Raw genomic sequence first — 14793 nt, 5'->3', positions numbered from 1 at the left:
TCAACCAGAACATCTGGTCAAAAAGGGACCCTGGTGGGGCCACTAAAACTCCGGCTGGCCACAATGGCTGGCTCCGCGTGGCTCCCGGAAGCGGCTGCCATGTCCCGCCAGCTCCTAGGTACACGGGTGGCCAGGGGCGCTCCATACGCTGCCAATGGGAATCGCAGCTAATGGGAGCTGCAGGGGTGGCGCCTGCAGATGGGCACAGTGCATAGAGCCCCCTGGCTGCCCCTGTGCCTAGGTAGAGGGACATGGCGGCCACTTCCAGGAGCAGCCTGAGGTAAGTGCCGCCTGGAGCCCGCACCCCAAACCCCCTCCCGTGCCCCAATCCCCTGCCCCAGCCCTGAGCCCCCTCCCATGCTCAAACTCCCTCCTGGAGCCTGCACACCCTCCCACACCTCAACCTCCCTCCCACACTCCGAACCCCTTGGTCCCAGTCCAGAGCCCCCTCTTTCACCCCAAACCCCTCGTATCTGGCCCCACCCCAGAGCCCACACCCCCAGCTGGAGCCCTCAGCCCCACCCCCGCATCCACCTGTCCCAGCCCTGAGCCCCCTCCCGCACCCAAACTGCCTCCTGGAGCCCACACCCTATACTCCCTCCACACCCTAACCCCCTTCCCCAGCCCTCAGCCCTCTCCCACACTTTGAACCCCTTAGCTTCAGCCCAGACCCCCTTCCTGCACCCTAAACCCCTCATACCTCCCATTGCAGAACCCATACCCACAGCCAGAGCCCTCAGTCCCCCCCATCCCCCCGCCCCAGCCCGGAGCCCCCTCCCGCACCCTGAACCCCTCATTTTTGGCCTAACCCCAGAGCCCGCACCCCCAACCCAGAGCCCGTACCGCCTCCCAAACCTCAACCTCCTGCCCCAACCTGGCATCCCCTCCCGCACCCTGAACCTACCCCAGAGCCTGCACCCCAGCCCAGAGCCTGAACCCCCCGCACACCTCAACTCCCTCCCCAGCCCAGAGCCCCCTCCCAGACTCTGAACCCCTCAGCCCCACCCCCAGCCCAAAGCTGTCTCCTGCACCCCAAACCCCTCATCCCCGTCCCACCCCAGAGCCTGCATCCCCAGCCAGAGCCCTCACCCCCTCCCACACCTCAACCCCCTGCCCCAGCCCAGTGAAAATGAGCAAGGGAGTGAGGGTGGGGGAAAGCAAGTGACTGAGGGAGGGGGAATGGAGTGAGTGGGGGCGGGGCCTCTGAGAAGGGGAGGGGCCTCTGAGAAGGGCGGGGCGAGGGTGTTTGGTTTTCTGCAATCAGAAAATTGGCAACCCTATGCTCTGTACAACCGACAAAGAGAGGCTAGGGTTGTTATTCCATCCCACAGACTGGAATGGCAGCTGGGGAGGGTGCTGTACCATAGCCCTCTGGCCTCGGCGTGTGTGTGAATTTCAGCTCTTCAACCTCTGCCTTCAAGGTTTACCCTGAGAAAGAAGGCATTAGGGGTGAGGCAGAAGGCCTATTAGGAAAATGCAAGAAAATGACAGCTCAAGATAAAGCTTGGGGCTAAGGCTTATCTTCATTTTCTTAGAAACAGAGGAAAAACCCAAGTAGTAATAAAAGGGAACAGGGGAGGTTTGGGCTGTACGTGTGTTGAGAGCAGCATGGGGACTCTGCTTATTTACACTAACGTTTAAATACAAAAGGTCAAATCCTGAGGTCTTTACTCAGTTTTTATTCAGTCTGAACTTCTTTGGACTTCTGACCAAGGCGTGAGCATGGAGTGAATAAAAACAGAATAAGGACTTGAAGTCTTGGCCCATAATATCTAACTGTTAAATCTTGGTAATTTGTATGTACAAAGGGAAATATCTACAATTTGAAACAAAGTTAAAATATCTACCTTTACAAAAGTGGATGACAGTGGCCTCCTGCTTCCTCTGGAGCTGGCCCGTGAGGCATTTTTTGCTGCGCTCATCTCCTTCTCACACCTGGCAATTTCCTTCTTGAGTTTCTCTCTTCGTTGCTGGTCTGCAACTTAGGAAAGAAAGAACCAAATAAAATTAGTGAGATTTTAAAGGAATGTTACTGAGTCCTTCTCTCTAAATGCATTACCGTGTGTGAGCTTTCATTCAGTCAGAAAAGTAAAATGTTGTCATGTGTTCCAGTTTGAACATACTGTAATCATGAAAAATAACTCCTATTGTCAGAACAGAATATTAAAACTTATGTTGCTTTCTTTAGGGTTAGAAATTTTGAGTTCTACAACTACAAAAAAATACAGTGGAATTGGAAGACCAAGTTCAGCGACATGAGATTCTACTCTAAAATCCATAGCACTGTTCCCATCCATACAGCACTAAGAACCCTTCCAATTCTGATCCTGCTGAACAACAGTATTTCAACAGTATTGAAATTTTTGGTGAAAAACAACATCATTTGTAAATGTTAAATCTTGCTAAATTTATATGTACAAAGGGAATTGCGGGACTCAAAAAATTTGGGGTCAAACTCTGGAAAAAAGTAAAAAGGTCCCCAAACTGGGCATACAAATAATACTGCAAAAGCAGCAAATTACATGTCAGGAGCATGAATAGTCTAGGTAGGGTCTGTGTGGATGGGCCATTGCTGGATTAGGAGGGAAGAATCAGATAAGCTACTGAACCTTGGCCCAAATGCCTCTTGAGAGCAGAAGATTGGCAAAGTTTCTATGCCATCAAGATTTGAGGGAGGGAAGGAAAGGAGCCATGGCCTGCTGCAATATGGCCCTTTGCTCTTAATGTTACAAAGCTTTTCATGTGTATTCTAGCTGCATAGTAGGGTGTCATAAACTCTGAAAGTTAATGTGATTCACAAAGCTGCATGCCTCAGTGGAGGCAGCCTGAACCAAAAACACCAGCACACTCATTTCCAAATGTCAATAAAGAGGCCCTACAGAAGATACAGGTACTTGTAAAATGCCAGTGCAAAGGGACTGCAAAGCCACCCACCAAGGAATACCCCCCGTGTAGAAGGAATCTAGAGGGCAGTAGGCTGCTGAATGCAAGTTGGGGTAGCCCTGAGGCAACCTTCCAATGGCCCCAGACTAAGGGAGACAAAAAGTAACATAGATCCACCTTCCCCCCCACCTCTTGGGTCCTGCACCAAGCAAAGTGAGAATCAGGTCTGGAAGCTCCATTCTTTGAAGTATGCGTTTACTCAGACAACAAGCGAATCTGTGTAAGGGGCTTGCTCCCATAAGGCACCGAGCACTCATAACTCCCACTGCAACCAACTGGAGCTGAAGACACTCACCACCACCACACAGGATCAGACCCCAAGACATGAGCCGATGGTGCAGCTATGACTATGTTAATTACAGCAAGAGACAGACAGGCATTTGGAAGGAAGCGTAGTACTATGGGGGAGAAACTTTATCAGTTAATTGGACAAACTAAGATAAGCTTCCTCACTTCCTTCTGCCCTAGAAATAGTACAGGCCAAATTAGTCCCTGATGTAACCTCAACTAATTTCAATGGGATTATACCAGGGATGAATTTGTCTCTGTGTCCTTGTTGCTGTGCCATGGACTAAATGCCCATCACTGCCAGCAGAATAATTCAAACAAAAGGAGATGCATCTTTTAACAGATTTAGTAGGAATGTCTGTTAGAAGAACTATAAATAGCCTTAACTGTACAGAGAATCCCCAAACTAAAGATCAAAATTGATCCAAAATGTCAACATGTCAAATGTCTAAATCTGCTTGTTTACAAGTAAAAAAAAAAAAAATCGTTTCATCCACTCTTTAAAAAAATAGCAAGTAATATCCAAGTATAAAATGCATCCTGCAGTTTTAAATTGCAAGATCTCCAAATCTTAATGGAATCTAGAAATCAATGAGTCTCATCAGTGACTCTGCTCACAATCATTGTCAGGCTTAGTAATGAGATAATGCATTATATTATAAGCATATTATTATATTATATTATATTCTACGCAGTCCGTGAGCCTGTTCTGTTAATTCTGCAGGCAATAAAAAGTGGTGTATGTATGGTTGCAAGCGTTTTTAAAGGCTGTATTTTATACTATTCCCGCCCCGCCACACACACACACAACTTTTTAAAAGGATACTGAGCTATGAAATTCTTACTAATCCAATTTAGAAACTACACTACTGACTAGGCAAATGCCTATTACACAAAGTTCAGAGGATACCAAACAAATTTCCCTTCATTATAATTTTATTTTCTGCAGTGGTTGCTCCCTCTACAGGCTTGACTCTATTTCCATAAACCCAGCACTTCAGCAAATTCTAGAAACCTGCCTGGAGCTACAAAACATTGCTTGGCTGACTGAAATGAAGATGATAAAACTTGGAAGTAATTCAAAAATCTATCAGACATGTCACACTTCTAAGGAGTTTGGCAGTCCAGTGCTTATAACCACAGTACGAGTTTGCTTAATATGAGTGGTTGTCCTTTGCTCTGAATTTCAGATCTCTACAGTCACCATATATCACAACTAGATACAATTTGCAATATTAATGCCTGAATTGATTTGTTTTTTAATGTAAATAAACTATTTTAGACATTGAAACATTAGTTGAACAAATAAAAAATTATCTTATTGAGCTTAGCCAAGGGTAATGCATGTCCCAGAGCATAATTTAACACTGAGTAATGCTGTACTTCCCCATGTGAACCAACTATTTATTTGCCAACTCAATTCTGGGCATTATTTTCCCATACGAATTCCTCCAGACAAAGAGCATGCAAAGAAGTCACATCATGTATCTTTCAAAGTGGAGATGCCATCCTCAGTTTGGATGTGCTGGAAGTGGCCATGATTTGTAATATTCAGCACATCATAGGGTGAAGCTAGTTCTGTAAACAAGTGCTGTCTTTCGTAACACCCTTCTCCTTTGCATAGCTCAGTCTTAGTTAATGAAAGTCCCAATCACACCACAACTTAGCCATCGAGGGTGAAATCCTGGCCTCACTATCATTTTAAATGAGCCATGATTTCACACTTGGAGCTTTCACTGTTTATTAAAAGGACAGACAATATGAGGTTATGGTTTACATAATTTTAGGACACGATTCTGCCACCCTTCCTCAATGTTAAGTAGCACCTTACTCTGAGAAAAGCCCATTCAATCAATGGCACTACTTGTGGAATAAGAGAGTACTCAACAAGAGTAAAGGTGACACATGATATTTGTTTAGGAATAGATTCTTCCAGCCTTACTCATGTTGAGTGGAACGTTACTCAGAGTAGACTCATTTAAATCAAAGGGACTACTCAAGAAGCAAGGTACTACTTAGCATGAATGCAGACGGCAGAATCTGGCTACAAGTAAAAGCTAGAAGTTAAACACCTGCACAACTGAGGGTAAACAGACTAAGAATCACAGCTGTATTAGTTTCAGAGTAGCAGCCGTGTTAGTCTGTATCCGCAAAAAGAAAAGGAGGACTGGTGGCACCTTAGAGACTAACAAATTTATTTGAGCATAAGCTTTCGTGAGCTACAGCTCACTTCATCGGATGCATTCAGTGGAAACTACAGTGGGGAGATTTATATACACAGAGAACTCCCATTGTTTCATGTTCTCTGTGTATACAAAACATAGACAAGTTTGATTTTCCTAGTTTACACAGAGATTTTATGTTTTTCACAACACAAAGATCATCAGTGATAATGCACAAAATGTACGTGTTCACATGTGGAGGCAATGCTGGAAAAAATCAGGCCTAAAAATATAAAAATCCTGATAAGTTCCTAGGTCCAGGCAAGGAAAAGTATCAGTTAGACTGCATCATTATTAGGTTTTTTTCTCCTAAAAATGAGTATGTTTAATCACTTCTAAATAATGTAACTGCAGGTTCATACTTGATATTCATCCACTATGTGTGCTGGATTTCTGGTGGGCAATTTCTCAGAACGCATATTTTTCCTAGCAGGAGATCTACACTCTCAATCACTAGGTTCAGGCTGCACTATCAGTGTGTTCTGTGGAAAAACCTCTAAACATATGGGTTGCAAAAGTTGTTATTATTGGAATCCAGGCATGTGTAGCAGCACCTGTCTTATTTGGCAGGGCTTTTGTCAAATTTTCTGGCACAAATGCTACAATAATGAGATTTCTAATAGGCACTGGTATCGACATGCTTAGGGTAATTCTGCACATAGAAGTTTCATATTTCAAGAAGTTTCACATTTAACAACTATTTTAAGTCAATAGAACTGATCTAATACACATGTGCATGCTTGCTGCTGGCTCAGTTGCATGGCAGCTTGCCTGCTTTGCTGCCAGCTAGGATAGTGGGAAAAGAACTATGGAAACTAAATACACTTTAAGGGCAGACATATTCACTTGTTTGGAGGAAGTGCCAGCTCCAGTATCATGTTAGTGCTTAAGAACCAATGACTGATCCATGGCAACAGCCTAAAGGGAACTATTCACCTGCTATTTTAGCAGAGCAAGAAGCACAATTTAGGGGGATGATGTGCATCACAGCATGATGTGCAGGTGTTCTGCTTTGCAACTCTCATTAATGTTAATAGAAGCCATGCTGATAAATCTCAGCACTTCATACTGAAAATCTGCACTCAATGTGTGCTTTGAGAAGCAATGAGGGGAGAAGAGGACTTCAAAGCAGAACGGTGAGAAAATTCAGCATCTGAAAAAGTAACTGAGAAACTTTACAAAAGTTCAATAAAGTGACTGTAAATCCCAGATTATGGCACCACAAGTAAAATATTTTCACAGTTAAGAAGTAAAAAGTAGTAAGATATGGAATATAAAAGGAAAAAATAGTAAATTAGTATGTTCGAACATATGGCAAAAAACTAACTACTCCATGTCCTATGGCTCACATGGAAAGGACAATTGATATGAGATTATTTTAAAATGATCTTTTTCTGCTATGACACAGCCACCTATTTGATATGGTATGGAAAGAAAAGTTCCAGTCTAGTTTGAAAATAAGGTGAAAGAGCAATTTAGTGAGGATTTAGTGTACTGTTTTTACCAAGCAGATGGGCAAATACACTAGCTGCAGCAAAGGTGTAAAGTTTCCATCACACACTGGTAGGAGATTAATTCCAATTCTGTAACCATGACAAAGTTACACAGTCTGAGAGTGGTCTGAGTAAACTGAACAGAAATGGAAATATACTGTACCTAGGCAAGTTCCATTTGAAATATGGGATACACCTACTAGTGCCATTACAATTATTTGTTAAGATTAAGGCTCTGTCCCTGTTTTCAACATGAACTCATATAAACCAGAAACATTTACTATGGCATGAACCGTGTCATATAGGTTCAAAGCTCAGGAGTATTTTGTTTGTGAAAATAGAAGGCTCTGAAATAAATGGGCAGAAAGTTCAGAAAGGCCTGAGCACTGAGCAGGTGTTGGAGAATCATCTTTATCCAGGGGGGAATCCAAATAAAGGCCTGACCGAGAAGTCACAGAAGTGAACTTTTTTTTTTTTCAAAAACAAAACAAAACAAAACAAAACCATCCAAGCACTTTAATCCTCCCTCCTACACCAAGCCGAAGTAGCCATGCTTGGTACAGAGAAGCTATTGATACAGCTGGGGCACTAGGAACAATCCTACATCCCAAGCTGTGATCTGCAGGATAGCGGATATGAAGCTGCTCTTGCAGCCTAGAGGCTGTAATAATCCCTTGTGTTACTGTTCCAGCCTGTGCTGCACCCTCTGAAGACAACAGATGATGAATCCACAGATTGTCATGGACCTTTTGGCCCTGATTTGCTCCTTGCCTAACATCCCTAAAACCCATTCCACAGGGACATGTAACAGCCCCCAGTGAAACCGAGCACTGCTGCCCAAAGGGTGTGTGAACCATGTATCTTGTCTCCTCACAACACACTGATCTGGCTGTGTCTCGGACTAAGTACAGAGAAGGAGGGTGTAGATTCTGCACTGAGTAGAAAACACATTCCATGGCCTCCTTCCACCCAAAATGACTACTTTAATAAGTCACTTATCATCATCATCATCTTATCTTTTGTTACTAATTACAATACAAGCATGGAAACAGCTACACAAATTATTCGCATGTATTTTGACAAGAATACAATGGAGAAATATGTTTGTTAATTTAACAAGCAGCTGAGGTTTTAGCCTCTTTGACGGATACACTTCTCTGAGCAGTCAGTAAGCTGATGTCTTGGAAGTCACTGAATTTCAGCTTTCACTGTTGTCACAATAACTTTCTCCTTTCTCTTATCACAAACAGTATTTGATATAGAGATATAACTGACAATAGTAATAACTGCAGCTCAGTCTGGGTTGATAGTGACCTATGTTGTTACCACCTGATGGCTGTATGATTGTTTTTGTGAAACGAGTTGATTGGTCTCAATCCAGTTCCTGGCGGGTGTTGACTTCCCCAAAACACCTCTGGAACTGGCACTAATGGGCACTCTCGTTAAAAGTCTTCATCGAGAGTCTTAGTGCATATGGAGACTAATTTTCCCTCCCACCCCACATGTGGTGCCATAAGGTCAGAGATGTAACAGATTGGAAGAGAGCTGGGAGAGAGAATATTGCACTGCTCCTGCTTCTGCTGCATCCACCATGGGGAAGAAGACGACTTTAAACTTCAAGGTTGGCAATAACTTGCTAGATGCATTTCACTAGGGCTAAATTCATTACAGACTGCCACAAAAAGGGGAATGAGGCATGTTATAGAGTCATGAAGATATGTATGCCTTATTGAGTAACTGAGACCTTTTATTGTTATCCTTGTGCTTCCTCTCTCATTCCCTCCCTTTTCTGTTTATGAGCCTCACTTATATTGTGAGGAATTTAGATTGTGTGCCCTTCTGGGTGGGGACTGGGACTTTTCTTGTATTTGTGAGGCCCCTACTTCAAATTTGAATGTTGTCTCATTAATAGTTAGGGCCCCATGTCCGTCATGGAGGTTGCAGAAGTCACGAATCCCTGGGGTGACCGGAGCAGCTGCTCCTCGGGTGGACCCTGGGGTGGCCAGCTGGAGCAACCGCAGTCAGCGGCACCTGGCAGCTGGTGCTGCTGGCCCAATGTGCCTCCCCAACCTGCGCCCCCCACCAGCGGCCCCTCTCACAAGATTTAGTCAGGGGTATTTAGAGTATAAGTCATGGACAGGTCACGGGACATGAATTTTTGTTTATTGTCCCCGACCTGTCCATGACTTTTACTAAAAACACCCATGATTAAATCGTTGCCGTAATAGCAAATAACACTCTAACTTTATAAAACTTTTTAAAGAATTAACATCTCATAGCAAATACTTACATTTGATGCTGGTTAACCTGCTTTTTGGCACTGAACAGTCTACGGCTGCTGAAAACAATAAAAAAAATAAAAGTGAGTTATGCAAGATCCTATTCTTAATATTTGCTATGGTTAGAAGAATATATTACCAAAATATCAATAAAGGAAGACTTGTTTAATTAAAGGCTAACAGTTTATATTTTTCATTGTGGTATCCGCTTATGGTGTATTCAGACCACTGGTTTGTTTTAATGGATTCAATTAAATGTCAAAGAAAAATTCTTGATGCTGAATTTTACAGGAAATATGCATTTTAATGAACATTCCCTATAAATACAGACTGTACTATTCACTTGCAGCTATGGAAAAGAAAGTGTAATTAAAGTATGGTACTTCCTGTAACTACATCTCCAAAGATATTGCTCCCCAGTGTAATATACTCAATAAAAACATGTTTATTCTGACCTTGAGTTTTAATGGATGACAAAGCCTGTATATTCCTGTCTTTAAAGCATGCCCTAAGAATATGTGCAGTGATGCTAGGGTGACCAGATAGCAAGTGTGAAAAATTGGGACGGCGGTGGGGGGTAATAGGCACCTATATAAGACAAAGCCCCAAATATTGGGAGTGTCCCTATAAAATCGGGATATCTGGTCACCCTAAGTGATGCATGGATGAGGAGCAACACAGGAATTATGACATTGGAATATGCTAATTATTTATCCAGTACCCTGTCTCTGAGAATGGCTGGAAGAAGGTGGAAAAGTATAATGCATCTAGTGTTGTGATAATATATCCCAAGAGAGGAATTTCTTCCTGAGCTTAACTAGGTCCTGATCCTATAACCATATGGGTGTTTAACTTTAAGCATGTGAGTAATCCCATTGATTTCAATAGAACTACTCAGGTGCTTAAAGTTAAATATGAGTAAGGCTACAATTTAGTCATGGGTATTTTTAGTAAAAGTCATGGACAGGTCATGGGCAATAAACAAAAAAGCATGGCCCCATGATCTGACCATGACTTTTATTAAAAATACCTGTGACTAAATCTTACCTGCAGGGAGGGGGGCACTCCTGAGGACTGCTGTTCCCCCCCAGGGTGGGGCAGCATGGGGCCCCACTGCTGCTGCTGCGGGGCGTGGCCCAGGGCCCCCTGCTGCTGGAGGGAGGCCAGCTCGAGGCCCTGCTGCTCCTTGGGGGGGGGGGGCAGCCTGGGGCCCTGCTGACACTGCTGCTGGTCCCGGACCGCTGCTCCAGGGCAGCACCGGGCACCAGGTGCCTGGGGCTGCCAGAGCAGCGGCCAATGCGGCTGGCCTCAGGGCTTCTTCAGCTATTGGGATGGCCCTGTAGTCAGCCGCACCAACGCTGCATTACTATTTGCAGGATTGGGACCAGTTTATGCCATGAAGCATGGGAGTAGGCTGTGAAATTTAAAACAAACACCCACAAAAATCTACTTTTTTTTTAGTACTATGCACACAAAATATTTAATAAATTCCCAATGACCCTTGGGTCACTGCCCTAGATTCAGCACATTATATTCTATTATGTGACTTTTTAAAAAGGTAGGCAGAGCTTTGCAACCTAATTTTTTTCACTTGATTCTTTAATGAAAGGTTGACTGTAAACACTGCATAAGGACAGCATCACAAGTTTCTAAACTTCAGTAATATTCAATCTTTGGGCATAGTTTTGCCATAATTAAGCAAAATGTACTCCATTTTGCACTAAATTTATACAAAAAAGGGAATTAGCTGTTCTATATAATTTAAATGGAAATGGTATTGCTTCAGAAGGTTGTAGTGGCTGGTATGAAATCTGAATTGCGCTTTGGTGCAAAAAATTTCCAAATACAATACAAGACAGAGCTACTTGGGAGTTAACCTCTCCAAACTGGAATAAGAGATTAAAATGAAAAGGTTGTGCAAGTTAAGGAAATCTGTGGGACAGCTTGCATAATGTCTGAGAATGGCAACTCCTCAGATCATAACTGGAGCAGGTTGCTTGTGAAATTCAAACTTAAAAACCATTTGGTCAGAAATATGCATTTCAGTTAATATGGAAGTTAGAATGGTGCAACTACTGTATCATCCTATTGCCATATATTATTGTGAGAGTCAGAACTCACAGTAGCAGATGAGAAGCAGATAGAAACTTTTCATAATATCACGTACTGTGATCATAGGGATGGTGAGAATGAGTGCATATTAAAGCAATGTGACTGATGATAGTATATTTCTGTCAAATATGAATCAGGAGAGGAGCGTGTATTCGGAAGCATGCTGCAGCTGCAAAAATGAATGCCTTGGCAGAGATCCAAAGAAAAGCAAAAGCTATAGCTAAACAACATTAACTCGTAGACTGACAATATATTGGCACAGACAAGCCAAAGAGTCAGTACTCTTCCTCCCACTACATTTTTAGAAAAATAAAATTATAAATAAAACACACACTGGAGCCTCTGATTCACCTTGCTGTGCTTCCTCTGTGCTTCCTCTGTGCCTACTAAAGATAGTTATTGGCACTATCTTCTTCTTCATATTCTGAGTCTGAGTTTTAGTGGTTATTAATAACTGAAGATTAGCAGAATCACTAGCCTGATTTCCTTTGATCATCATCCCACAACAAGCAAAAATGGATGAGGCAAGAAAGAGGATAAAGTGTTGGATTCTTAGTTCATAAGGAGCCAATATAAAACTGCACTATTATGAAGAGGCAGTGGTTGACTAGCTTTCCATTATAAGCTCAATTTTATCACAGCTACTCACCCAACCTTATCTTCACCCAAACTAAAACAATCTCCCTGATTCTTCTCATGAGTGCTCATTCCTCTGCCAGAGAAGAATTAAGCTGTGAGTGGAACCTTTACTCTGAAGTTCCAGACTTCCTAACATTTGCTTTGTGAAAGCAGTACTCTAAAGGTTGAATTTACTTCTCTGTAAAGAACGATGCACATTATTATTGCTGTAAGAATAACAAAGATTAATAATAGATTATATTAATTTATCAACATTTGGGGAAAATTTTCAAAGTGCTAAAACACTCACATCTCCCTTCCACTGACTGCAATGAGAACCCTTAGTGCTTACCACCTTTGAAAATCAGGCCTTTTGGGGGGTTTCTTTTGTTTGTTTTTAAAAGATGAAATGCTCTACATTTATTCTGATGTAACTAATCTATGTTTACTGCCACAACTCTATCCTAATTAAGATTTTTTTTTTTTTGGTCTAAGCATATTGCTTAGCATCAGCGACAAAACAGAGTGAAATGAAGAGAAATCAAAGTAGTAACTTTCTATCATCATCCGAATGAATAAGAAAACAACATGTTAATGTGAGAAAAACAACCACACGCAAAGTTACTGGATGACTTTTCATATTTATTATTAGTCGGAAGCAGCCAACTGACATCAGCAAGGAACAGAACCAGCAAAAACAAAACTTTCCACAACCCAATTCTTGTTACAGGTCTATTCTAATGCAAAGTGAAGGAAGGAGCTAAAACTGGGTGTAGAAGTTTCATGTTTGGACATTTTTACCTTTGGCTGAAAGGATTTTGTTATAATGAACAGCCATGTGATCCCTGATCAGGTACTGGTTATTTAGTCTCCGGGAGGAGTCAATGCAAAAAGCTATAAAATTAAACACATTTGAATGTTATAAAAAGTAGTGCAAAGATCAATAGTTATTAATTAATTACAGTTCAAATCCAAACACAGTTCCAAACAAGAGCTGCAAAGATGGCAGACGGTGTTACATAATGGAGGCCACAAGGACCAGAGCATGGGCCTGCCCTTGCTTTTGGCCTCCCAACGTCACAGGTGACATGCCCTAAGCGGACACTTGTCTTTCCTAACAACTTCAGAATCATGGTACTTTTGGGAAAGGATACCGAGGCTTTAACTCACTCCTTCATTCTAGGATGTCATCTCTCCCTGCTACCTTTTCTCCTTTCCCTGCAGTGTTGGTTTGCACTACAGCCCCAGATCCAGTGGCTAAGCACTCTCATTCCATCTTCTACACGATCATACTGCATCTCTAAACAAACCAAACTGAAATTTGGTGGTCACCAAAGTGTGCTAATGCTCCCTTCCCTCTCTTTAAAACTGAATAGTGTATGTCTGACAGCCTCAAATCCAGGTGTTCCACCCATGAATCCCATGCACTTTGTCTCTCCCACATTAATGGGCTGGTTTGGTAGCATTTTCATAGTTAAAATGCTGAGTTGATAAAGTCCGAGTTTTCCATTACTTCCACCGCATACATCCAACCCCAAACTTTTAAAAACTTTTATTCCAAACCAGTAACAGAATATATGTTTACATTTCATCAGTATAAATAAATACATTTAAAAACAATATTCAGTTAGTTGTCCCTCCTCTCCATTTACCTGCCAGTCCCCAAGGCGAGGGTCTGCACGAAAATGTTACCCACATTGTTAGAAGTTTTAGAGATATTACCAACTGTTACATGGGAAACAGAGATTCCTAAACTCAGGATATTGTGGGTGAGGGCCTGATGCTGTGAAATGTTGACTTTAGTGGGAGTTTAGCACACTCAGCACCTTACATGATCAGATTTGTCCCACAGAGTCCTAAACCATTTTCAATCATTTATTTTTATTTAAACATAATGTTTGTCATTCATGTTTAAGATACCTTAGGACACAAAAATTTTAGATTGGACAGAGTTCAAGAAGTTCCTATAAACATAGGCACCGTTTTAGAAGAGCATTTAAGCACATGCTTAAGTGGTCTACAGAATAAAGGGCAGTACTCATAATCTTAAAGTTATTATACATATGCTTAAGTGCTTTGCTCAATGGGAGCCATAGCTTCTTCATCACCTGAATGGAAACAAACTCAGTATCATATTAGAATACATATTATTCGTTCTATTTGAGCCATTAGCTCATAAGAAATAACACTTAAAGGTGGTATTTCTACCTTTTTAGCTGTAATTTTATGTATTCTAACCAGAAAAAGCACCAGGATACATAAACCCACTTGTGAAAAGACCAAATGTCCTTTCAGTAAAGTACATTTGTATATTACTATTATTAAAACCTCAGTAAAAGTTTAAGTCAAAGGTTTTAATGAAATAACTTTTTTTTTAAATCAGAAAATAAACAAGTCCATACAAAGCAACCATGACAACCCTTTTATCAAATCATACATATTACTTACCATTACTCTGAGTACTTAAATGTCCTTTAAATGGGCTTGCTGGACCATATCTGGGAATGGCTGGGTATTCGCTCACTTAAACAAAAATGTCAAGCAATTAGAAGGAAATACGTATTTTGACAAACAGGATAAAGCAAAACATGTTTCTTTAAAGCTGCAATGGTCTGTTTAAATCAGTTATGAGAAATTTGAATCTGTGGCAGCCAATCAGATTACTGGAAGGGTGGACTTTATTTAATATTATAATGTGAACATCATTATAGTTCAATGAGCTTCCCATATTAACTAACTACCAAAGTATGATTGTAGAGAGACAGCGTGGGTGAGGTAAAATCTTTTATTGGACCAACTTCGGTTGGTGAGAGAGAGACAAGCTTTCGAGATTACACA

General features: G+C 41.8%; 1 protein-coding gene across 6 annotated transcripts in view; it reads right to left on the bottom strand.

The window, feature by feature from the left end:
• The window catches only part of SPATA7 (spermatogenesis associated 7), a 74460-nt gene that overhangs the window by 31603 nt on the left and 28064 nt on the right, over positions 1-14793 (bottom strand). For 2 of the 6 annotated variants that reach the window (XM_043549475.1, XM_037900806.2), the window contains exons 2-5: positions 14404-14478; positions 12757-12849; positions 9237-9284; positions 1848-1981 (exon numbers count right to left, since the gene is read on the bottom strand). In XM_043549475.1, coding sequence (XP_043405410.1) covers positions 1848-1981; positions 9237-9284; positions 12757-12849; positions 14404-14478 — 350 coding nt within the window. The remainder of the gene's footprint in view (positions 1-1847; positions 1982-9236; positions 9285-12756; positions 12850-14403; positions 14479-14793) is intronic. The other 4 variants (XM_043549478.1, XM_043549477.1, XM_043549474.1 and 1 more) reach the window with 3 other exon arrangements.

The sequence above is a fragment of the Chelonia mydas genome, chromosome 6 (genome assembly GCF_015237465.2).
Source record: "Chelonia mydas isolate rCheMyd1 chromosome 6, rCheMyd1.pri.v2, whole genome shotgun sequence".
NCBI lineage: Eukaryota > Metazoa > Chordata > Testudines > Cheloniidae > Chelonia > Chelonia mydas.
The sequence above is the reverse complement of the archived record's forward strand: the minus strand, read 5'-3'. Positions and strand labels throughout refer to the sequence as shown.